General features: G+C 38.1%; 1 protein-coding gene across 1 annotated transcript; it reads left to right on the top strand.

Moving 5' to 3' along the window:
• The first annotated feature begins 4708 nt into the window (after nucleotides 1-4708).
• On the top strand, nucleotides 4709-24475 carry Dad1 (defender against cell death 1). Its single transcript, XM_027920125.3, has 3 exons — nucleotides 4709-5023; nucleotides 14382-14556; nucleotides 24235-24475. Exons 1-2 carry the CDS (start codon nucleotides 4813-4815, stop codon nucleotides 14510-14512), a joined length of 342 nt encoding a protein of 113 aa, XP_027775926.1. The 5' UTR covers nucleotides 4709-4812; the 3' UTR covers nucleotides 14513-14556; nucleotides 24235-24475.
• The last annotated feature ends 1766 nt before the right edge of the window (nucleotides 24476-26241 follow it).

Raw genomic sequence — 26241 nt, 5'->3', positions numbered from 1 at the left:
TCCAGTTACTTTAGAGACTCTCAAATGTGAGGCCAGTTTGGCAACCTAGGGAGAATCTGTCAAAAAAAAAGTCTGGGGATGTAATTCAGTGGTAGAGGGCCCCTAGGTTCAAACCCCAGTGTGTGTGTGTGTGTGTGTGTGTGTGTGTGTGTGTGTGTGTGAGGTCTAGTGAGGAGGCAGAGGCATATAAACAATTACTTATAAAACAATGTGCCAAGTGCCAAGGACTTTGGAAGCTGTAATTAATTGGGCCATGTAGGAAATTCTGACACAGGATAGCAAAATGTTCCACTTTTCTAAGAATCTATAAGATGTAAGATTTTTTTAAAGTACAGATGATTGGGCAAAACTGGTATTAAAACTCTCTAGACCCTACCTCAGGAGGTAGTGCAGAAAAGCATTTGTATTTTGTTTCCATGTATGCCAAATCAGCTTTTCTTGGAAGCAGGAAATTTGAATGTATGGAAGATGCCTTTTGTAATTAATGTTATTAGATCCCTTAAGGTATCTCCAGAGCTGGGATAACTCAGGATTAGGCTGGATCTGCTAAAATAGTACAAAGTGGAAAGGACTCTCAGTGCCTATTCTAGAAAAGCTTCTCAGGAGAAAATGTAAGGTGACTTTTTTCTTCTTGCCTTCCAGACAAGACATATCAAATACAAATGTGAAACAATAATTTTTATTCTAACTCCAACATGTGTGACTTTATATGATTAAAGTATTAATATGGCCAGACATGGTGGTACACACCTGTCATCCCAGTGACTCAGGAAACTGAGGAGGAGAATCCAAAGTTCAAGGCCAGCCCCAGAAATTTAGCAAGGCCCTCAAGCAACTTGGTGAGACTCTGACTCAAAATAAAAAATAAAAAAGGTCTGAGTATGTAGCTTAGTGGTAAAGCACCCCTGGATTCAATTCTAAGTGCCAAAATAAAATCAATCAATCAATAAAGACAGATGGAAATAAAAATAATAAAAATTAAAATGGACTGGGTATGAAGCTCAGTGGTAAAGTGCCTCTGGGTTCAATTCCCAGTACCAAAATAGTAATAATAACATACTAATGTGATTGTTTGGGGGGGGAATGCTGGGGATTGAACTCATGGCTTTGTGCATACAAGGCAAGCATTCTACCAACTGAGCTATAACCCCAACCCATTAATGTGGCCTTTATGAATGGAAATTAATTTGACAAATTCTCTTTTATGTTTGGAATATAAACATTCCAAAAGAAGGTGGAGCCGATAAACTAATAGCTCTGACCTTGCAGGAACAGATGATTTTTTGTTTGCAAATGGGCGTCACTTCCTTTTGAATGAACTATGAACAAGGTGTGATTCTTAAACTAAATGTAGATACTCAGTGTAACAGTTCTAAAGTTACCATGTCCAAAGACAGCCACATGTGGCTACTAAATTTTAAATTAATAAAAATAAAAATTTCCTTAGTCACATTAGCCATGTTTCAGGTGCTCAAAAGCCACGTGTGTCTAGTTGCTGCTATATTGAACAACCCAAGGACAGAAAATTCTACTGGACAGTGCAGTGTTGCTTGGGCACTGATGATTTCAGCTCCCCATTGCAGGGAGTACAATAACTATTATTAACCAAGGGTTAATAATGCCCTTGTAAAGGAAAATATGGTAGACTCTCTTCTGGGTACTAGGGAGGGAACAAGATTGAGGCTATTATGGGACTCTCAAAGAGCTGGGAGGGTGGGAAATCAGACAAAAGAGCCTGCGAGTTTTTCCACTCCCTCAGGGACTGGAAGCCTGAAGGAATATGGTTCATTGAAGATATCTGCTGCTTGACTAGGACTTGGATCAGAAACCTGATACTTTAGAAATTTGACTTTGTGCTGTCTGCAATTTTATTCCCCTTAAAAAAATTTCCTTTTGAACATAATAACTTGTTTTATCTGTTCTATTAGAAAACAAGGAAAAGAGGGGTTTTCATCAAATAGGGCCATAGTTTAAAAAATGGACTGTTAACAAGAAATCACAGTAGAAAGAAGCAACAGGAACTCTTAAAGCAAAAGAGAAAATACAAAAAAATAAGAATTGGAAAAGAGACTCTTATACAGAGATTTTTTTTTTTTAAATAATCCTTTTCTACTCAAATTTTGAAGGATTTGTGTTTCTTTTAGTAAAGAATGTACTTTCTCATTGTAGAGTGACAGGATGTAGAACCATGAACTTTGCCCATAGGGGAGCCTTTTTGCCTCTCTACTCTCCCATTGTTTTATGATGTTAATTGTTTCTGTAATAAAACCTCTAAGGTCTACTCTGACTTATGCTTCAGCTTATTAATATGATTTGGCCTTTTAGAATTGTCTGGGTTGCAGTCCTTCTAGTGCCATCTTGTGTGTGCCTAGAATACTGGGACTTTGGAGTGTGGCCAACTTTTAATTATTCAGAGAAATAGGGGAAATAGACATAGTTGATTTTCAGAACTAATAATATATATGTACATACATGTATATATGTAAATGATAAGAGTAAATACGTATTGAACATTTATTGAATATTTATTGTGTGTCAACCACTAATGCTAAGTGGTCAATGCTTAGCATGATCTCATTTAATCCATACAACATTCCAGTGACTTAGATATTGTTATTTTCATTTTATAGAAAAGGAAAATGAAACTGTCAGACTCACCTGTTGGGCTGGATAACTAGTAAATCTTAGAATTGAAGTTCAAATCTAGGTTTGTATGACTCAAGAGATTGCAATCTTACTCCAATACTGTGCACATAAAGTTATATATATATATATATATATATATATATATATATATATATATATATAGAGAGAGAGAGAGAGAGAGAGAGAGAGAGAGAAGGAAAGAGAAATTGATTTATATATATCTATGTAGATGTTCTAATTTATACTATTAAAACCAACACCAGTATTAGCAACTTTCTATTGATAGATCAGTTAAATAGAATCAAAAGCTGAACATGGAATAAGATCTTATCTTGTTTTAAATACTCCAGAAAAGTTTTAGTTAATTATATTAGTGGAACTTTGCAGTTCTCAGAAAGGGATGCATTCAGTAAGTGAATTTGATGTTTTTCATCTCTTCTGCTTTCCTCCTGTGGGAGTTCCCGTGAAGATGTTAATAATGATGGTTGACAAGGATCAAAGGCAGGAAAACATAAGGAAGTGTGCTGGAAGGAGCCTGGCGGATGGAATGGAAACCCCTTGAGAAGTTCACTCCTGAATAATTAAAAAGCATCTGCCCAGCCTGTAAAGTCTGAAGTCGAATTCTACTCTTCTACTTGCTGATGAGGCAGGGAGAAAGGCTCAACTGTCAGAGAAACTGACATTTTCTACCATATTATGTTGAACAGGAACCAGTTTGGTTATCGACTCTTTTTTTCATAGCAATATAAGAGGGCTTAGGCTGAATTTAAGTTCATATAACAGTAAAAACCTCTTCAAATAAACTGAAAAACTTCCTAAGGACATTTCTCTTTTTTTTCAAGAACTTAAGCAAGCCTTTGCTTATCACTGAAAATCAATATATTTTGTTGATGCTGATGAATTTTCAGTCTAAACGCAAATAAAAGTCAAAATGAAGAAAAGTTGTTGTTCACTTGCTGTTTTAGAAATTTTGCTCCTGTACCTAGGACAGCTCAGAGTTTTAGAAGCTGAAATAAAATTCCTGGTTATGTGCCAGAAGGCTTGGAGTTGAAAGGCAAAGGCAAAGTAGGTTTAGGTCAGATGAATTTGAGATTATAAGGACAACGAAAGTCAAAAGGCAGGATCTGGATATTTTAAAAGTTAAAACGCTAAAAATAGTTAATATCGTTTTGTTAAGATACAAACCCTCAAACCTTCATTTCAGAATCCTCTGCAAAATGAGTTGGAGGGTAGGGTTGCACTAGACATGCACTTGCGGGCCTTTCAGTGTTAACACCCTGGGATATCACACCAGATTCTAGACGTTGGCATGGGGGGCGGAGAGCTCTTGAAGACATGATCTATGCATGATAAGCGACCATTCTCATAATGCCTCTTTTAAAGAAGCGATTGTATTATCTGACTCACTTGAAAGTCTCTACAATTTAGCACCAAGCTAGGAGGAGAGGCGCCCCATAAATGCTGAGTGAATGAATGAATATCTGCAGGTTTAGGTTACAGGGCCAGACCCGGAGTTTCGGTTTATGATCCTGTAGAAGTCAAGCCCCCTTCGCCCCCAAACAATTCTACACTGGTGCGTGCACAAGAATTAACCGCGGTGGTTCTCATTACGGAGAAACTTGACTTGCTCTAATGATTTGTGATAGGTATTGGCAGAGTCCTTAATAGAATTAAGGCTTGACTGGTACCGAACCCCGAGAGCGTCAAACATTGCCTCTAAGTAGATTCAAACATTTAGTTTTTAAGGACTCAGGAGGACCCAGGAGGACCCAAGAGAGCCGGAACGCTGTGGTTAGCAACGCAGTGCGCTGCTAAACCTCTCCCCCTCTTCCTCCCACAATATCTTGTTGCCAGAGCAACAGTGGGCGTCATCAAACGGACGGCGGAAATAGAATAAAAAGAGGACACGTCTCCAGCCCAATGACGTATCCTGTGCGCAGGCGCGTTTACTATTTCTGGCCGTAGTTCGCACTGTGTGATGCAGTTTGCGTCTGCGCATTAGTTGTCCCTCGCCTCGCCCTGCTTGTACGCTTGCGCAAATTGGCTCCTGGGGGCGGGGCGGAGCTGGGCTGCCGCACTGCGCGCGCGCAAACGCTGCCTTGGTTGTGGACGTCGGATTCTCCAGGAGTTTGGATCCAGCGGCCCGGAGATCCCAGCGTGGTAGTCATGTCCGCGTCAGTAGTGTCGGTCATCTCGCGGTTCTTAGAAGAGTACTTGAGCTCCACTCCGCAGCGGCTGAAGTTGCTGGACGCTTATCTTCTGTATATACTGCTGACCGGAGCTCTGCAGTTCGGTTACTGTCTCCTCGTGGGGACTTTCCCCTTCAACTCTTTCCTCTCGGGCTTCATCTCTTGTGTGGGGAGCTTCATCCTAGCGGGTAATTCTATAAGTAATCACAACAATAACGCGTTACTTTGATGAGCAGTTCTGTTCTCGCTATTTTATAGCAGACCACCGCCCTGTAAAGTTTTGGAAGAGTCTGAACAGTACTCTTCTTGTAAGTGGGGAAATTGAGGCCCAGAGAGGTTGTCTGTCAGTCTTCCAATACTAAACAGCCGTTTAGGAGCTGGAATTTAATATCTGAAGACAACTTCATGTCGCTGCTCCACTTGTGATCCCTGCACTTCATATTGGTCCAGGGAAAAATCCAATTCCAACTTTCACTTAACTTTAACTTTCAATTTGGTAGATTTTAAATGAAAAATCCAATCCTGAGTTCTCTCTCTCATGTAGGCCTAATCATTAGTGATCTCTGGGGAAAATTTTAAGTTAAAGTGTGATGAAAATAAATATGGGTGCTTTGCTTGTTGATCCCGTTCTTATTTGATTTTAGCTTTTAGCTGCTCCCACTTATTTCTTGTGGATGAAGCTGTCCTACTTTTTTCATTATCCTGAACTCGATTGTTATTCACATAATTATGTTTTAGTTTTCTTTTTAAATTCCCAGCATTTAAAATGCCCCCTTCCTCTTTTTTGGTACCAGGATTGAAACCGGGGTGCTTAACCACTGAGCCACATCCCCAGCCCACTACGCCTCAGCCTCCTGAGCCACTGGGATTACAGGCCTGGCCCACCATGCCTGGCTGAACTGCCATATTTAATGAGAACTGCCTCCATAAATTTTTACCGAAATTTGACCTTTCTTGCCCAACCAGATGCAGTGAAAGCTGAGAACAGGCTTGGCCCAGGAGTGTTAGCCAGTCCAGTTTATAAGTGGCCACTACATGGGCTATTCCAGAAACTGGTTTTGACTACTACTTAACTTTGAAAACATACCAGAATTTGTTTACTTTTCAGTGTGATCATTAGACAGGCTATCAGTTAAATTTTGAGTTGAATACTCAGTTTTATGGTGAATGCTTTGGGGATTCATTAGTGGTATGTTTCTTTTTTTTATCTTTTATTTATTTATTTTATTTTATTTTTAATTTTAATTTTTATTTTTTTTAACATCAGAAATTTATTAGTTGCTCAAAACATTACATTGATCTTGACATATCATATATCATACATTTGTTTCAAATGGGGTATGAATTCTTATTATTCCCATATGTACAGATTGCAGGATCACATTGATTATACAGCCACGTTTATACATACTGCCATATAGTGTCTGTTGTATTCTGCTGCCCTTCCTATCCCCTTCCTATCCCCCTCCCCTCCCCTCCCCTTCCTCTACCCTATCTACCATAGCTCATTTCTCTCTCTCTCTCTCTCTCTCTCTCATTTTTTTCCCCCTTCCCCTCACATCCTCTTATATGTATTTTTGTATAACAATGCGGGTCTCCTTCCCTCTTCCATGCAATTCCCCCCCCCCTCCCATTCCCTCCCACCTTTCTACCTGTTTGATGGTAATCTTCGCATGCTCTTCCTCCCTGCTCTGTTTTGAGTTGCCCCCCTTGCCCCCCTTATATCAAAGAAGACATTCGGCATTTGTTTTTTAGGGATTGGCTGATTTCACTTAGCATAATCTGCTCTAATGCCATCCATTTCCCTGCAAATTCCATGATTTTGTTATTTTTTAGTGCTGAGTAATATGCCACATTTTTTTTATCCATTCATCTATTGAAGGGCATCTAGGTTGGTTCCACAGTCTAGCTATTGTGAATTGTGCTGCTATGAATATTAATGACGCTGTATCCCTGTAGTATGCTCTTTTTAGGTCTTTTGGGAATAGTCCGAGAAGGGGAATAGAGCGGTATGTTTCTTTTTCTTTTTTTTTTTTTTTAGAATTTTAATATTATTTTTTAGTATTTGGCGGACACAACATCTTTGTTTGTATGTGGTGCTGAGGATCGAACCCGGGCCGCACGCATGCCAGGCGAGCGTGCTACCACTTGAGCCACATCCCCAGCCCTGTATGTTTCTTATTTTCAAAGCATTTACAATCTGGTTGGGCCACAGACAAAAGATAGTGTTAGAATCATTTGGAGATGATTTAGGACCGTGGCCTGTTTAAAGTTTTAGATCTGTAAAATGCATTAATTAAAATGTGCTAATTAAGACACACCAGAGATATTTTTACTTCTCAGAACTTAAAAATTGGTGTAAGGACTTGTGTGCTAACTGGGTCTGGGTCTGGGTCTGGAATTGCAGAATTAGCTGGTTGATTAGACATTTAGTTACCATTTTTGAGTTTTGAGGACCAAGACCTGTGGCAGCATCCCAGCCTTCTTTTCTCTGTGAACTCAATACTAACTATAAGAATTTTATTATCCAATCAAGAGGTCAAACCTCTTGATTAGTTTGGTTTTGTGATTTTTGTCTTCCTGAGGCAAATCCCTAAAGCATATTTTTTAAAAGATGACTTTGTAAGACTCTAGGGTTAAGGATGACTTTTCAGGGCCACATGGAAAAGAGTGATTTGGTGAAGAGTGGACATGGACTATTGATAGGTTAGTGTGTTAAAAATCAAAAGTTTTTTGAGCAGATGACTTCTACTTACACCAAGTCCCATTTTTGAGCTTGTTGAGGCTAAAATTGCGTTGGCACACTGTCCTTTTCTCTAATGGGAACTAGATGGCTTGTTATTGAGGAGAATGCTTAGTGAAGAGACATATTAGTCTTAAGGCTGATATGGGAGTGTGTGGGGGGGGTCGAGGTTTCCAAATCTGTGAGATAATAGGTAATAGGGACAGAGAAATAAGAGGCTTCAGAAAAAAGATTCATGACAATTCATTGTTGCCATAGAAAGGTATCATTTGTTTTTTTTTTTTTTTTAAATTTTTAGTTTTTGGTGGACACAACATCTTTATTTTATTTTTATGTGGTGCTGAGGATCGAACCCAGCACCCCGCACACGCCAGGCGAGCGCATTACCGCTTGAGCCACATCCCCAGCCCCAAGAAAGGTATCATTTGCATTGCTTTTGACATCATTTGAGTTTACTAAATCCTACCTCCTTTGCTAGGCCAGGTCATTATTTGAAAACTAGTTTTAATTAGAAATTTAAAATTTTGATGCATATCCTTTCTTCATTTTTGGGAAAGGAAAACTTGTATCTGTTTGTGGGCTTTCAACTTTTATGTGTGTATGTGTGTGGTGTGTGTAGGAGAATGGAGGTTGCCAGTATGGCTAGAGAAAGGGTATTGTAGGAGATTATGGTGAAGGATTAGATGATGCTAGATGCTGAAACTTTGAGATCCAGGCCAAAGAATTTGTATATATGTGGATAAGGAAGAGCATCTGAGAATTGTAGTAAAGGAGAGACTTAAAATTGGTGTTAAGTATGTAGAATGAATTGGAGGGTGAAGTTCTTTAATCTGTTTCCCTAATTTCTTTTTTGGCACTTTATTCTGTTCTCTCTGCATGGGTTAATTTAGCATATGCTATTTGGAAAAATTGACCAGTGCATTTTAAGCCAATTTTAGAATGCTGTGATATTAAAACAAAACAAAATAAAAATAAAAACCTATTATCTGGGTCCAGTGGTATGAGATGGTCTGTTGTGTTCCCTCATCTCATGATCAGGAGACTTAGTCATGGTTTCAGGAAGGAGCTAGGTGTAGGGGGATGGTAAATTATAAATATGTTACACATATTTGTGTGTGTGTATATATGAATGTACATACACATATATACGAGTATATGTATGGTATAGTAGGCTTTAAACACATATGAGTGTATGTATAGTAGGCTTTAAAAGAACCTCAGAATATGTTTCTTCTTCCAGATGGATTTCAAACATCCTCAGGAGCTGTTTATCTTATGGTTAAAATATTGCTAGAGGAGGACATATATCCCTTTTTAGAGTAACATTCCAGTATTGGAAGCCCTTTTAGTTTCTTTTCTGCCTAACTGAAATCTCTGTTTATTTAAAGTGCTATTTAGGGTGGACATGTGTAAAACAGTAAGACTGTTCTTAAAATAAGTCTTAGGTGTTGAAGTCAGGTTTTACTCTTAGGTCTTGAAATCAATAAGAGTGTTCTTAAAATAAATCTTAGGGTCTTGAAATGGGGATGTGGGGGGCGGTCTGTGCTGGGGATTGAACCTAGGGCCTGTGCATGCTGGGCAAGTGCTTCACCTATTGAGCTACATTCCCAGTCCCTGAAATCAGTTTCTAAATCACTTTTCAACTTTGGTCTATTCTCTTTCTAACCTTTGAAACAATTTTGGCTTTTCATTGGAAATACTTTTGTTACTCTTAGTTTACATATTCGAAATAAATTGAATTTGAAAGGCAGGGAGACTATCCAGCATGGGTTGGAGGGAGCTTTTAGGCTGAGTGGACTGAGGTGCAGCATTTCTTTTGGTATTGACCACCCAATTTGTGGATCCTATTATCTCTCATAACTGCCGTCTAGGAGATTGGAACTTTGCCATATTTGTGACTGATTATTCTGTTTCTAAACATCTTCATGTCCATTGCTACCTCTTCATCCTCAGTGCCTCAGGTTTTTCATATCTCTTATCTAGGCCACTATAATTCGCCTTACTGGCCTTTGAGCCTCTGAAGTCTCTTCTGCTGTATTTGCAGGCTTGATTTGACTTGCGGACCTGATGTGCTACTCTCCACATTTGTCTCTTTTCTCAAAAGAAAATTAAAAAAACAAAACAAAACAAAAAACTACACAGGTTCTTTCATGTTCTGGCTTCATCTCTTGCCTTTCTCTTGCATTTCTTGCCTCTGTCTCCTTTGTACCTTATGCTCCATCATTATTGACAGGTAATTCCCTCAATACTCAAGATATCTGAAGCTATTATTTACTTTTCTTTGACTGTCTTAATATTCCTTTGCTTTTTAGATGGTCTTTCCTTTGGAACCCATTCCTGACTCTTCCTGCAGATTGAAATCTTCTGTATTCCTGCTTCATTCTTTGTGTTTGTGCAGAGGGAAGAGAGGGGGGGAGGGAGGGGGAGGGGAGGGAGGGAGGAGAAGCAGGAGGAGGAGGAGGAGAGGAGGGAGGGGGAGAAAAGTAGGAGGAGGAGGAGGAGGAGGGAGGGAAGGAGGGAGATAGATGGTACTGTATTTACTGTTGTGCCTATTTTCCCTCTGAAAGGTGAGCCTTTGAGGGTAGGGACATCTTTCATCTCTTCATCCTCAGTGCTTAATACTGTATATGTTAAATTGTGAACTTGTATATAATAATTTAAGGAATACTGAACAATTATGTGCTAGTTTCTCTGCTAAGGTGAAGCACAGGAACATAGTCTCTACTCTAAAAGAGTTTACAATAGTGGGAGATGCAAAAAAGTAACTATAAATATGGTGCTGATGGGAATTCTTTGTGAGAGTGGGAACATGGTTGGCACCAAACCCTGCCCAGTGCTCCTGTAATAATGCTTTGCTAATGTTTACTTTGCCAATATATGCTTTTTGAATTTTTTCTCTTTTTCCTCTTTTTCTTATTCTCAGTTGATGATCTTAGTCTTTTTTTTTTTTTTAACTAAAACAATAAAAGTAGGCAGGAATCCTTCTACTTTCTATTGAATCATAACAGCCCACCTGCTGCTGTTCCCATACACTCTGACTTACTTCCCATGGGTGGTGGATGATTTTAAATTTTAAGCAGATGTGTCCCTTTCCTGTCAGCAGCCAGCTCCTTGACTCATGCAGGGAATCTAGTCTTCTCATGTCTCTGAGGAATTCAGCTTCTGCAATTATCCCTCCATTCTGCATCATTAATTTCTCTCTCTCTACTGGATCATTCTCATTCAATATTCTCTAATATTGTCCAATTAAAAAAAATTATCAGCCAGGCTTAGTGGTGCATGCCTGAGGGAGTGACTGAGGGAGGCTGAGGCAGGAGAATTTGAAAGTTCAAGGCCAACCTGAGCAACTCAGCGAGACCCTGACTCAGAAAAATAAAAGTGTAATCATTTATATTACTCAGCTACTCAAACCCCTGAAATACTGTCCTATTGCACTTAGAATGAAATCCAGACTCTTTTCTGAGATTTAAAAATCTTATAGGATTTGTCTTCTGCTGATCACTACTGTTTGGTTAGGTTTTTTTTTTTTTTTTTTTTTTTAACTATCTAGAATGTTCTGTCCCCAGATCTTTATATGGTTGATTCTTTTGTCTTTCAGATACTGGTATTAAGTATCACTTTCTTAAAGAGGCTTTCTGAGGCCACTGAGTAAAAAATAGCTTCCCAGTCACTCTTTAATATTCTGTTTTATTTTCTTTATAGCACATATTGCTGTTTGATATTTCCTTGTTTGTTTACTTACAATATTTGTTTTATGTTTCTCTCCATAGACATATAAGTTCCTTGGGAGCCAGACTCTTTTTCTTTTTCTGTCTTTTTCTATGCCATATTCCCAGCACCTGTAACAATGCATGACTCGTAGAGAATGCTCAGTAAATATTTTGCTGAATGAATGAACATTTAGAGAGGCAGATTAAATTAGAACTGCTAAAATGAAACAGGCTGCCTCAGGAGGTAGTAAATTTCCATCTTTGGAAGTGCTCAGGGAGACGCTGAAGGCTTGTTTCTGGAAGAGCTTTTTGAGCAGGCAAGATTCTTTACTTTTTTTTGTTCCCAGTGCATCTGAGGGATGTGACACCTTTATGGTAACACAGGCTCTGGAAGGTTTGTAATCTCCCCCGGGGGTGGCTTACCAGATTCTGTAAATGGTAAGTATACTTTGGAAAACTTCCCAGGTGATTCTTGCAGCCTCCTCAGCATACCCACCTCCTCCCACCTCATGGAGTGCTTGTTTTTTATGACCTCTGAGTTTCTTTCCATCCTTGTGGAATTCTGATTCTTATGTTGTCATTGAAATAACTTGGGTTACAGTGATAAGGATAACATCAATTTTAAATTTTAAGCAGATAAGCTTTCACCAGGAGTTTTTTCTTTGTCCCCACAAAATTCCCCAAACACTAATAACCAACTGTTAATAGTTTAGTATTTATTTCTCTGGATATTTTCTAGATTCCAACTAAAACCAACGATAACTTTATCATAGAAATAAAATATTTTTAAAAAGAGAAATATGGATTGGAGTAATTCTGTTTTTTCCTACTTAATGAAAGTGAATAGCTTTACTTCAATGTATAGAAAATTTGCCTTATTCTTTTGAATAATTGCATGTGATTTCATTGTCTGTTCATAGTATAATTTAATCTCCTGAATGGCATTTGCACTGTTTTCATTTTTTTCTTCAACTTACAAACATGCTGTTAGAATGTTTTCTTAGTCAAAAGGTAAAACACCATAAATATTAATGGATATTTCCATTTGTTTTCCCAAATGAATGAATAAATCTGTACTTTTCACAGCAGGATTTTAATTGGTTGCTTTTGATTCAGTTAGTGTCCTTTGTATTTTTGAAGAGCTTGGGTGCCTGAAAAGATCAGTGGCAGTTTCATAGTGTTTACATTTTTGGGGGATTGGGGGGTGCTGGGGATTGAACTCAGGGGCACTTGACCACTGAGCCACATCCCCAGCTCTATCTTGTATTTTATTTAGAGACAGGGTCTCACTGAGTTGCCTAGCGCCTCACCATTGCTGAGGCTGGCTTTGAATTCAAGATCCTCCTGCTTCAGCCTCCCCCACCACTGGGATTACAGGTCTGTACCACATGCCTGGCTATGTTTACATTTTTAAACATAATGAAAACTGTTGCTATGGTCCTGGAGTCAGGAGAACTAGTCTAATAGTTTTCTGGCCTTTGGATTAGATTTCAGGTCTTTGTTTTTTCTTAGTGATGGAATGGATGCTAGCCTAAAGCAAATTTGAATTTTCTTAAGCAGCGTAATAATTTATCACAGGCATAAAGGTATTTTGGAAAAGTGCAGTCCTGGAGTTTTTTTTTTTTTAAATCAGTTGTGATGGTTGCTAATGTGCCATGTTAGAATCTTCAAGGGTATATAAATGTGGCAGTGTCAAATTCTTTGTTAAGAGTTATATAGCTTAGGTCTCCTACCTTTTTTTGAGACAAATAAGAAGCTATCAGAAAGTAGTTTATCTATAACTAGGAGGTAGGTCTCATGGATGAGCAGTTATATTTATAATATATATGTTTCCTGTATATTATACATATATTTTGTTAGAAAGTAATTTGTACTTTTAAAAGTGCTTGCGAGGCAAGTACTCTACCAACTGAGCTGTATCCCTAGGCCTATAACTTTGTTTTGTTGTTCACCCAGCTCTTTTGTTACTGCCTCAGCTACATCCCTCTCTAGATATAATTAGAAGCCTTTAAATTAAGAGATAAATTCTTAGAGTTTTTTGATAATATTTTTTTTCCTCAATAAACTTGTGGTTTTTAATGTAACTTTGAGAATAGATTTTTTTTCCTTTAACTTTTCTTCCTTTTTGTGGGGAGGACTGGGGATTGAACTCAGGGGTGCTTAACCACTGAGCCACATCCCCAGTTCTTTTTATTTTTTATTTTGAGACAAGGTCTTGCTTAGTTGCTTAGGGACTTGCTAAGTTGCTGGGGCTGACCTTGAACCGGTGATCCTCCTGCCTCAGCCTCCTGAGCTGTTGAGATTACAGGTGTGCACCACCATGTCTGGCTCCTTTAACTTTCTTTTATCAAACAGTTAAGATTGTGAAGCTTTGTCAGGCATAGTGGCACAGGTCTGTAATCCCAGCAGCTCTGGAGGCTGCGGCAGGAGGATTGAAAGTTTAAAGCCAGCCTCAGCAAAAGTGAAGCACTAAGCAACTCAGTGGGACCCTGTCTCTAAATCAAGAACAAACGGCTGGGGATGTGGCTCAGTGGTTGAATGCCCTTGAGTTTAATCCCCAGTACCAAAAAAAAAAAAAAGATTATGACGCTTAAGTGTACAACTTGATAAGTTTTAAAATTTGCCAATCTAATAATAATAGATAACAGATTAAAAATAATAGAACATTTCCAGTACCTAAGAAGGCTCCTTGCATCTGCCCAGCCACCTTTCTCTCATGAAAGAACTATAATCCTGATTTGTTTTGCAGAGTTTTAAGTTTTATATATATAAAGCCATCTGATATGTATGTATAAATCAGATGGCATGTACTTTTTATATCTGATACTTGTGTATTTTATCTGTATTGTGTGTAGCAGAAGCTCCTTTTCATTGCTGTATTGTTTGCATATGCTACAATTTATCATTTTTACTGTTGATTGACACAGAGATTGTTTCCTATTGGAGGCTATCATGGGTATCCTTGTAGGTGCCTTTTCATGTGAAAATACATTAATATCTGGAATTGTTGCATCATAGGATGTATGTGTGTTCATTAGTAGTCATATTTGTTTTGAACTTCTAAATAATTATTTTTGTGTTCTCCTTTTGCAGTGTGCCTGAGAATACAGATCAACCCACAGAACAAAGCAGATTTCCAAGGCATCTCCCCAGAGCGAGCCTTTGCTGATTTTCTCTTTGCCAGCACTATCCTGCACCTTGTTGTCATGAACTTTGTGGGCTGAATATTTCCCAGTTACTTAATTGAGGAGTAGGAGACTGAAGTAATGTAAGTGATAATCATAGTCCTTGTCCTGTCATGTAGATTTTGGGAAGAGAAATTAGATGGGTCTGGTTTGATCATAATTATCAGGATTCCTGTATTGCTGCTGAGAGGTTTGCAGAATTTTGAGGTGGTCTTTAAAGTATGCATTAATATGGATCTTTCACTGCTATTGCTCTGGGTCATTGTCTCCTTATTGTTTTATATATCCTTAAGATAACAGAAGATAAGTGTTGCCTATAGTTAATTTATTAATTTTTACACCAATAACTATGAAAATAGCTCATTTTTTAAGAAACACAAATTACAGATTTTGCCTTTGGATTTTTTCTTTTTTTTTTTTTTTGGTACTGAGGATTAAACCAGGGGTGCTCTGCCACTGAGCTGCAACCTCCAGCCCTTTTTATTTATTTTATTTTGAGACAGGATCTTACTAAATTGCCCATTCTAGCCTCAAATTTAGCATCCTCCTGCCTCAGCCTCCTTAGTTTCTGGGATTACAGGCATGTGCCACTGTGCATGGCTGGATTGGCTCTTAAATTTTTTTCTGATTTCCATCTCAAATGACTTAAAAGTCTGGGCTGTCGTTCTCATAGTATCCAGTATGGCACTTATACTTGAAGCCATATGTTGTAGGTTGAATGAATGACTGTAGCCCTTTGCTAATGTGTGTCCTACGCTGAAATTAAAGGGGAAATTGGATTAATTTAGGAAAAGACTTGTGTGATGCCATTTAGTTCATTTACCATTTTCCTTGGTTTAGCATGAAGCTCTCCTGCCCCACCCAGACAAGCTCATATATAGAATTCTGATAGAAAACTGGAGTGGAAGTAGAACTGTGTTGATTGATAGAAATCAAAAAGCTCTCTCTGGGGCTGGGGATGTAGCTCAGTTGGCCCTGGGTTCAATCCCCAGCATCACCAAAAAAAAAAAAAAAAAATTCTCTTTGGCCTCTCCTTCCCTGCCAGTCAAAACTCTAAAGGTCTAATAAGTTCATGGATGTTTTCCAAATTGTATATTGACTTTATATATGAGAAAACAGAGGTTCAGAACAATCCAGTAGCCTTCCCCAGCCACATAACCTGGTTGTGGAGAAGTGCCTTTGTCCATTGGTACTCTTGGCCCAGTGTTCATGCAGCTTACATGAATGCATACACTCTTTGCCTTTACAATTTTTTTTAACATTTATTTTTTTGTAGTTGGACACAATAACTTTATTTATTTTTATATGGTGTTGAGGATTGAACCCAGGGCCTTGCATGCAATGACAGTGACTATACTTTATTTTCTGGCATGAATTAATTAGTTACTAATAATGTTACAAAAATCCTTTCCTTTGAAATTGCCTCAAAAATAGTTATGTTACAGTTTGTTTAAGATTTCATTTTTGATAGTGCTAAATTGGCAGAGGTAGTTTATTCCATTCAAAAAAATTTGAGAACCACTTTATTCTACTATCCTAAGAGTTTCACTCATTGGAGACCTGATTAAGACTTGAGTTTGTCCTCCTTCTACCTGCCCCTCCCTTTTTCCCTCCCTATTTGCCAGTCAGTGCCTTGTTACTAAGAATATAAAGAGAAGTAATCTGTGGCTTCTGCCCTCAAAAGTGAATAATCTAGTGGAGGAAGAGACATGTAAACATAACAGATGAAATACAACATGGTTAGAGTCTTACCAGAGTTTTGAGCAGAGTGCTGTGAGAGACTGAGAAGGGAGTTACTGTGCTTTCTGGAGCAGGAACAGCAGATGAGTTGTGTGACCAGTGGATAATAGCTCTCACCAGTTATCTGTTACCAGTGTAAAACCTGGAGTGCAGCTAGGAAGTGCAGTCTCTAGCCTTGACCTTCTTATGCTTGTATATATTTCAAGTAATTCTTGGGCTCTCTGATAGACTGTTGGGAAGGCCATAAGTCTTCTGGTTGCCTTACTGTGGATATCTAAAATTCTTTTTTTCCTAGATGAGTCGTGGTATATACTTAGGAAGGTGACAGAACAAACATTTCAAGGATATTCTTTATGCTCAGGGAGATACCAAATCATGGAAAATTATTTTCTAGGACTATTATGATTGGAGGAGGACTCTGCTGTAGAGAACTTACTATTTCAAAATTATGACAGAAACAGACAAAAATGCAGGCTCAGGAGAAACTGTGTGGTGCAAACCATGTTAACAACCTTAGACCTACCTGTTCATCTGGGAGTTATGGGCCCAAGGTACAGCAAAATCTCTTCAGCAAAATCTTCCAGTCCCAGATTGCAGTGTTAAATCATTCTATAGAAAGTAGTATGTTCATAGAAAAATTCTCTTCTCTGGGGGATTGCCCAAAGCATTTTCCACAGAGATCTTTGACTTGACATGTACTACCTACTCTGTCCTCCTCTCAATTTTTTAAATATACATTTATTTGCCCTTTTATGTGGTTTTAACTCAGATATATGTACAGTATACCAAAACACATTAAAAATAGTTTCCAAAGTGAGTTTTCAACATTTATACCAACTTAGAAGGTAAAATAAAACAGATTGAACATTCTCCATATTTTCCAAATGATAGTTGGGTATGAAAAAAATAAACATCTGTAGTGTAACTGATCTTGCATGAATTTGAAGGTGACATTTAAAACCAGCAGCTATGTTAGAAAAGTCAGATCAAAAGAAAATGGCCCTGAGCTAAAAAATAAATATGATCTAGGGAAAGTAAGAAAGTAAAGAGATACTGAGTGCTCACTGTGTGCCATGCTTCAAGTGCTTGTTCTGTATCTCATTTTCATAAGGGTAGGCTTATTTGCATTGACAGATCAGGAACTGAGATTTAGAGAGTCTATTATAGTCATTAAGTGTGATAATACAGTCCTGCTTCAAAAAACAATGATTTTTGTGCCCTGTTTTTACTCAGAGTTGTTTACCATATATTATGGTATTTGTCAATTGCAGAGTTAAAGAAGTAGGCTTAAAAAGGAGCCCAGTGTAATAAGAATTGTAATGCATTCTGTTGTCATATATAAATTAAAAAAATTAATTTAAAAAAAAGGTAGCCCAGATTTTTTTTTTTTTTTTTTTTTAAGAGAGAGGAGAGGGAGGGGGAGAGAGAGAGAGAAAAATTTTTAATGTTTATTTTTTAGTTTTCAGCAGACACAACATCTTTGTATGTGGTGCTGAGGATCGAACACGGGCCGCACGCATGCCAGGCTAGCGCGCTACCGCTTGAGCCACATCCCCAGCCCAGCCCAGATGTTCTGTCACTGTCCTCACCTTGTGACTTTCCTTTCTTTAATTTTATTTTGACGATTTTGAAAAGGTAGAAAAATATGGATAATATAACAAGCACTCCTATATCTACTACCTGGAATTGACAGATTTTGAACAGATTAAACATTGTAGAGTCAGCTGATATTGTCTTTGAGTCCCTCTCTAATCCTAGTTCCTTCCCTGTCTTGTAAGACTTGAACTTCATGGCAGTTCTGGTCAACCAGGACAAATATAATGCATATTAATAAAACCTTTTCCTTGGGCTGGGGATGTGGCTCAAGCTATAGCGCGCTCGCCTGGCATGCGCGGGGCGCTGGGTTCAATCCTCAGCACCACATAAAAATAAAATAAAGATGTTGGGTCCACCAAAAACCGAAAAATAAATATTAAAATAAGTAAATAAATAAATAAATAAATAAAACCTTTTCCAGAGACTTCGTGGTCTCCTGAAAACATATCTAAAGATAGCAGTTTGAGAAACCCAGTGATAGAATTTGCTCTATCTGTTAGTAATACTGATTATGGGGTGGCTATCTACGTGGTTATGATTAGACTCAGTATTTTTTAGATTATCATAAAAATGAGAATATTAAAGTAAAAATGTTTCTAGTATGCTTCTGAGCCCCAAGAATCCATGAACACCTGAAACGATCAGTTATTGGCACTAAGATGGCAGTAAATTTTAATAACTGCATGATAGACTCATTAGATTTGAGTGTTAAATTTATGTGCTTCCCATAATTATTTCCTATTTTGTTTTTCCATGTTTCTTTGAAGTTCTTTTCAAAAAAATATCATCTCAGGTTTCTGAAGAAAATGAGGCAAAGAGGGACATAGCTACATTTGGTCACATTTGGAAGATTAAAGTTCGTATTGATGTGGGCCTTGGGTCAAAGGGAAAGGTGAACTCAGTGAAGAGGGACAAACCTGAGCTGAAATGTGCTCACCTCCTGGGGAGATTGTATGCCAAATGCTTTGGCTAAAATTTAAAAAATGTTGCCTTTTTTTTTTTTTTTTTTAATACTTTTATTTATTTTATGTGGTGCTGAGGATGGAACCCAGGGAGGGCCTTGCATGTGCTAGGCAAGCGCTCTACCGCTGAGCCACAACCTCAGCCCCATTGCTTTCTTTTTTTTTAATGGAGACATTCTCCTTCCAGTCCTTAAACATCTATACTGTTTAATCTGAGCTAGAGCAAGGAGATTGTGGGGTTAGGCAGAACATTTAAGCTGACAGTACTGTTTACAAACATGCAATTAATTGTGTTGGCTTTTCGAATTCATCAAACTATGATTCTAGAGAATTACCTCTGGAAGGGAATCTAAATGTTATTCTTTAAGCTCTGCTGCCACCTAGTGAATTGTACATTTCCTTTGTTGCGAGATTGTACTACAAAAAGTAGAATTTGGGGGAAGAAACCACTGATCCTCTGTGATAAAACCCAGTTTCTTTTCCAGTCATAGGAGGGCAGCAGAGGTCCAAGTGGGTTTAAATGTTGGGTTGGGGGTTGCTTTATAGCCTGACCAGAAGTGGGCACTGTTGAGCTAGGAACAAAAGGGCCCAGAACCTTTGAGTGGCCCAAGGGTTTTATTACACAGAAAAAAACAGGTGCACATAGATCCTCAGATTTTACCTGTGTTTTCTTTTCTTGTAAGTTCAAGAGCTTCCTTTTTGGTTCATTCTAGACCTTTTATTGCTTTCAACAATGAGCTCCCACTGATAATAATCTTTAAATTTTTTTTTGATGCGGGATCTATTTTTATTTTGTCTTTGACATTTCTACCTTATATTGAATTAGGTCCAGTAACCAAATAAGTTCTCCAAGAGGGTATTATCCTGAATTTGTAGAAAATCTTCTGAGGTAGGCACAATATTACCTTTTTTCCAATGCATTTCTCCCCTGGTTGGAAGGTGAGATTAAATTACCTTTTATTTTTTGGGCTGGGGATGTGGCTCAAGCGGTAGCGTGCTCGCCTGGCATGCGTGCGGCCCGGGTTTGATCCTCAGCACCACATACAAACAAAGATGTTGTGTCTGCCGAAGACTAAAAAATAAATATTAAAAAAAAAAATTCTCTCTCTTTAAAAAAAAAAAATACCTTTTATTTTTAAAACCTTCAATCTGCTTTTTTTATTACTAAAAGAACACTATTTGATGGCTTTGTATTTGGTGACTGAACTCTATTTTGTATTTGGTCCATAAGACTACCAAAGTGGGGAGGGGGAGAATATCAAGTAGATTTGTGTTTATGAATTGCATTGCTGTCCTAACTCCCTGCCTCACTTTCTCCTCCCTTGGAGTGGGTGAATCCCATACTAGGACATCCCTTCTTTATCTGTTGTATAGGATCCTCTGGGCTCTCATGTTGACTGCGCATACCTCTAAGGCTGCATTATCTCGTTGTTATAAAACTGTTCCTTCACATTCCTGTTTCTCTCTCACTGGATTCTCAAGTTTTCTGAGAGTAGGGACCTCAGGGTTTAGCACAGGACTAACAGTCCTAGTGTATGCTTGTTCAGTAAGTGTTTGGAAGTGCTGTGGAAGAAAACAGTCAAGGAAATATTGATAAAAGAGGCTGTGCAGTGGGAAGCAGTTGTGATGACAAGGTGGAAGACCTGCACTGTGGATTTTATATGGTTAATTAGTTGAAGGGACAGCTAAGCTTGTCTCTGAGCCTTGGTTTCCCTATTTACACAGGTGTGTGGCCTGACTAGTAATCAAAGCCTCTTCAAGCAACTAACCTTCCATTATATAATTTGTGATGATCCCTGTTGTGTTTGAGGAGGATAGTGCTGTTTTTGTGGTTCCTAAGTTGGGCTTTGCTTTTGTTTTTCCTTCAGTTGTTGCTTTTATTCTTATTTCCAGATTTCCACCATCTGTTCACAGAATGTGAAATGTTAAAGTTCACAACAAAATGCACACTTTTTATATAAGGCCTTATATAAAATTAAATAACATTTGTAAAATGTCTTAACATTGATTACATTACCAAGTTTGTAGGTTCACATGCCTTCCACATGTAATTTTTCTTACGTTAACACATTTGATTTTTACCACCCACCCTGAGGAGAGGAGGTAGACAGATAGTAGTAAATAGTATTCCAATTTTACACCTGAACTAATTAAACCTCGGTGGAATTTAAGTTGACTTTCCCTGGCTGTGGAACTAATAAGTGACTGTGCATGAACTTGATAGTGGACATTTAGACTCTAAACTTTTATATTATTTGCTTTCTGTTAGGTTCAAGGACTTTGGAATGATGACTGTATACATCTTCTCATTAGAAGGTTTTCATTAAAAATATTAAGCTTGCTTTTTTAAAAAAATATTTATTTTTTAGTTGTAGTTGGACACAGTACCTTTATTTTTAGTTTAGTATGTGGTTCTGAGGATTGAACCTAGGCTCTCACACATGCTAGACAAGTGCTCTACTGCTGAGCCACAACCCCAGCCCCAAGCTTGCATTTTTTTAATGGGAAATAGAAAAAGTTCATAAGAAAGGATGAAGACAGGCGATTTGAAATATTTCTGCAAAGTCGGGCATCTCTAATGTGGTTCAGGAGAAATGCAGGAAAATGCATATCAGATCTGACTTAAATCTATTGAGGATGACCTGGACTGCATCTTGTATTCTGGGTCTGCACTGCCCAGTGTGGTAACTATTAAACACTTGTGGTTATTGAATATTTGAAATGTGGCTAAGTACATGAGGAATTGAATTTTTAATTAAATTATTATTATTACTTAATACTTGGAATTGAACCCAGGCAGGGCCTTGAACGTGGTAGGCAAGAGCTCTATCACTGAGCTTCTTAGTTTATTATTGTTGTTGTTATTTATACTAGGGATCGAACGCAGAGGTATTCTATCAACTGAGCTATACTCCCAACCCATTTTTATTTTAAAAAAATTTGAGATAGGGTCTCACCAAGTTGTCCAGGTTGACCTTGAACTTAGGCTCCTCCTGACAGCTTCCTTAAGTAGTTGGGATTACAGGTGTGCACCTAATTTCACTTAATTTTATCTAAGTTTAAATAATCACCTATTTAAACTACCAGTCCCTGCAGTGTTGAACAGCACAGCTCTGGACAAATTTGTCAGACTTTGAGGTTATAGTTTCTTCATCTCTAAAGTGAGAGAATTGGCTGATTTCTGAAGTGCTTTTCATTTTTAGAAATATCTCATCTGTGTTTTCTAAAATTATGGTTCAAATTGAGCTCTGAACTTGGAATTTCTGCAGAATGGTTTTTGATTTACATTATTTCAAATTTCAGTTTTAATTGGGTGTCCAGGAAGAGGTGGATTCTAAGGAAAATTCAGTATTTGATCATATCTGCGTAGTGCTAACATCTGAATAGAGATGAAACTAAAGAAGAATACGCTTCCAAATAAAAATGACCCTGTCTGGCATTATCATTTCTATCTATAGAGAGAGTTATTATTTTTAACAGTTCTTTGTTATGCTAGCTTTCTTTTAAGATGATTAGAACAGACTGATCAAATGTCACTGTCCTTTCTGCATGGGTAAAATAGACTCAAGAAGTCCTACTAACTTTCTCAGTAGGTGTCTTTCATTTTGCACATTTCCAAATTTCAGTATCAGGGGAGGAGGTTTTATTAGTCATTTTACCAAAACCTTTATCCCCTTGTTAACAGTTAAAACCACTCTTTGAGGGCTGGGGATGTGGCTCAAGCGGTAGCCGCTCGCCTGGCATGCGTGCGGCCTGGGTTCGATCCTCAGCACCACATACAAACAAAGATGTTATGTCCGCTGAGAACTGGAAAATAAATATTAAAAAATCCTGTCTCTCTCTCTCTTTCTTTAAAAACAAACAAACAAACAAAAACAAAACAAAACAAAAAAACCACTCTGAGCTGTTGAATAGTCTGATTTTGTTGAACTAGCTTTTGTGTGTGTGTGTGTGTGTGTATGTGTGTGTGTATGTATGTATGTATGTATGGTACTGGAGATCTCACCCAGGGCTTCACACTTGCTAGGCAAGTTATATCCTCAACCTAGAGCTATCATTTCAAAGAATTCTAGAACTTCTGCTTTTGGAATAGTGTCTGGTAAATATATCTTTGCCTTAAGAGAAGAGACTCTTTTACTATCATGAATTACTTTTGCCTTCCACATGGACTGGCCTCATAGTCTTACATTTTAATATAAAATCTTAAAATTTGACTTTTGTGTTAAACCAGGAGTCCTTTTATAATTCTCAATGTGTCAAGAGTTTATTCACTAAAATGGCCTTAGGCTTTAGTCCTCTCTCACCATTAGAACTGTTGGTTATTAGAACTGATGTATTGGTTCATAGTCTGTTACTAGAGTTTGTTTTAACAAATTTGATGGAATGAATAGGTGAGTTTTAATAGGCTATTTGTTCTTATTTAGCACTGTGAACACTTAGCTCCCTGTTTTTGCTTTTTTCTTTTACACATTTCTCATAGTTGCACTGAAATCTTTTGCAATTATGTAGCATATCTTTAAATGTCATTGTTAGTGAAATGAAAGCATTATGGATGGAAGCTCTGATGCTGGAATGTCTAGTCACTTGAATTGGTATGCAAAATAAGGTGATGCCCTTTTTACCTACTGGGGTGGGTAGCCCAGTTCTGAGAGGTAGTGTTTCCCAACCTTTTTCAAGTCATGGCATATATAGAAAGTTACAGCGTTTTAATGGCACATTGCTGAAAAATTGGCATCTTGTGGAAACATTGGAAGGAGTCCCCAGGGGCAAGAGATTAGTTTCTGGCTATACCTATCATGGAGTCCACTAGGTGGGAAGCCGACTCTGAAGACAAGAAAGGAAGGCTGTGTCTTTCTGGAATGGTGACACCTCACAATTTCCAGATCCCAGTTCCCTCCTGCTGTAGCAGCAGCTGAACTACTTCTCTTGGAGTCATTTTTCACTTTACCCAAAATAACCTTATCTTTAAATGAAAACTAAATTTTTTTCTTTTCCTTTGGTCCTTTATTAAATCTGAGATTGAATTTTTTTTCCTACTTTCTTGAATTCTCTTTCTTCCTATCTTTCTCAAAGCTAAAAATCAGTGCTTTAGGTGCATTCTAACATCAGAAAGTTTCTTTAGGTAAAACTGCAACTCCTTCACCTTGAAGAATTTGTGGGCCAGCAGGTGGAAGTGACTTATGTAAAATAATACAGCTTACTAATGAGAGAGTTGGAGTTAGAGTCCATGTTTCCCAGTACCTCGTTAGTTTTGCCTTTGTGGGCTTGGAATTTAGCTTTAAACATTATTTTTATAGATACTGCTCCATAAAATACTCTGTGAAAAATATTTGCCTCATTGTGTTTGTTCTAGCTTGGCTTAAATTCTGTTCTGAGCTTAGGAACCCCATTACTATCTCATGGATTTGGGGGACCTGTCTGTAGTGTCATAAGACATTTTACTTTTCTGTTTCTTTCTTTTAGGTTCACTTTTTGATGTCCCTTGGATAAAAGGTCTTGAGACAGCAGCTTGTTGCACCCATAGATTCTTCAGATTTGTACTCAACTTTTGACTCTCATTTGGTCTGCAGGTGGAGAGCCTGGGGAAATTTTTTGTCTTGTGTCAGACCAGCTTTGTAATGAACTTTGTTAACATGACCTCTGCTTTCCATTAATTGTAACTTTTTACCTTTCACATTAAAAAACTACATGCTACTCCTCCCTATGCCTCTGACTGGTTTTTTGTTTTTTATTTTTTATTGGTCAAAATCCCCCATTCCTGTGTACTAATAAGCTCTTTATTAATTGGTAACTTGTAACTGTGACTCTACTTGTTTGCTTTTATTAAGTGTATTTGAAGTTAATGACAAAAGGCATTGCTGACAACCTGGGAAATGGCAGTCCTTTGTCCTTTGCCTGCAGCAGGCAATCCTTTACTAATCCTTGGATTGTTACAGGTGGTTCAGCTCTTCTGACACAATGCATTCCTGGAGCTGCACCATTAAGCACTTTGATAGAAATTGAACTAAAGAGTGTGCTTTCACATGTGGCTCAGCAGTAGAGTACTCACCTAGCACATGTGAGGCCCTGGGTTCGATCCTCAGCACCACATTAAAAAAATTAATAAAAAATAGGTATTGTGTTCAACTACAACAAAAAATAAAATATTAAAAAAAAATTTCTAGGGGTTCTAATCCTTAGTAGATAGGTGAGGAAATCCAAGCTAGATTTGTATTTTAAGATCAGAGTTCATGGGCTGTGGTTGTAACTCAGCGATGGAGCGCTTGCCTAGCATGTGTGAGGCACTGGGTTCAATTCTCAGCACCGCATATAAATAAATGAATAAAAGTTCATCAACATCTTAAAAAAATCAGAGTTCATGACAAAGCTTGGATAGAATATAGTTCTGCTGGCTGAATATAGTTCTGGGCATATTTATATGTTACCATGAAAGCTACTGTTGCCATCATGTGTGCAATAGAGTTGCCATATATGGGAAACAAGCCAAGTTGAGAGTTCCACTATTTAAAGCTAAATCCCCAAATGAGTCATGCTCCAGAGGTTCTCCAGCATGGCTACACAGTAGCACAACCTGGGGAACTCAAAATACCAATGCTTGAGTCACACCAGAATAAATTAAATCCTTGGAGTGATTTTGGAGATTAAGCTACTCAAGTGATTTCAGTGTGAAGCCATCTTGTGGGAGCAGGGCTTTTGATTCTTGCTACTCAAAATGTAGTCACTGGTTAGCAGTGTTGACCATCACCTAGGAGTTTATCTGTAAAGGAGACACCCAGGCATTACTCCAAAACTACAGAAGCAAAATATTTAACAAAGTCCCCAGCTGATTTGTGTGCACATTAAGATTTGAGAAGAACTGAACTAGAGCAGTGGTTTTCAAGTTTCTGTGTACTTTGCAGTTACCTGGGAACTTTTGTCAAAAGCTTGGGTTAATTCTGTGTTGTCAGTTCTCTGCCTGACACAAACTCAGGTTTGAGAACATGATAGGAATCAGCAGGCTTTTTAAAAAATGAGTGTAGGGCTGGGGATGTGGCTCAAGCGGTAGCACGCTCGCCTGGCATGCGTGCGGCACGGGTTTGATCCTCAGCATCACATACAAACAAAGATGTTGTGTTCGCCGAGAACTAAAAAAAAATAAATATTAAAATTCTCTCTCTCTCTCACTCTCTCTTTAAAAAAAAAAAAAATGAGTGTAACTATGTTCCAATGTAACTTGACAAATCTGGCTGTGGATCTCTGGCCCATGTGTTACCACTCTATGTATAACCAGCCTGGATCTTGGGTGGCTGGATTTGGACACTACATAAGAAACAGTCAAAGCTCCCCAGTTTGATCAAACTACATGAAATTCCTTTCCCCATCATTTGCCTACTTTTTAAGCAGACAGGGGGCTGAGTCTTAGCAGTCAGGATTCAGGCAAGGTCCCTTGGCTGGGCTGCTGGTAACAGAAGGATACATTCACTAAAATTA

This window comes from Marmota flaviventris, chromosome 2 (genome assembly GCF_047511675.1).
Source record: "Marmota flaviventris isolate mMarFla1 chromosome 2, mMarFla1.hap1, whole genome shotgun sequence".
NCBI classification, from domain to species: Eukaryota; Metazoa; Chordata; class Mammalia; order Rodentia; family Sciuridae; genus Marmota; species Marmota flaviventris.
This window is presented reverse-complemented; position numbering and strand designations above follow the sequence as displayed.

What these genes read in the sequence shown, in the direction of transcription:
- Dad1 (XM_027920125.3), top strand. Translation starts at nt 4,813, where the DNA reads ATGTCCGCGTCAGTAGTGTCGGTCATCTCGCGGTTCTTAGAAGAGTAC. An exon ending in GGGGAGCTTCATCCTAGCGG is followed by an intron (nt 5,024 to 14,381) that starts GTAATTCTATAA and finishes CTCCTTTTGCAG; the next exon opens with TGTGCCTGAGAATACAGATC.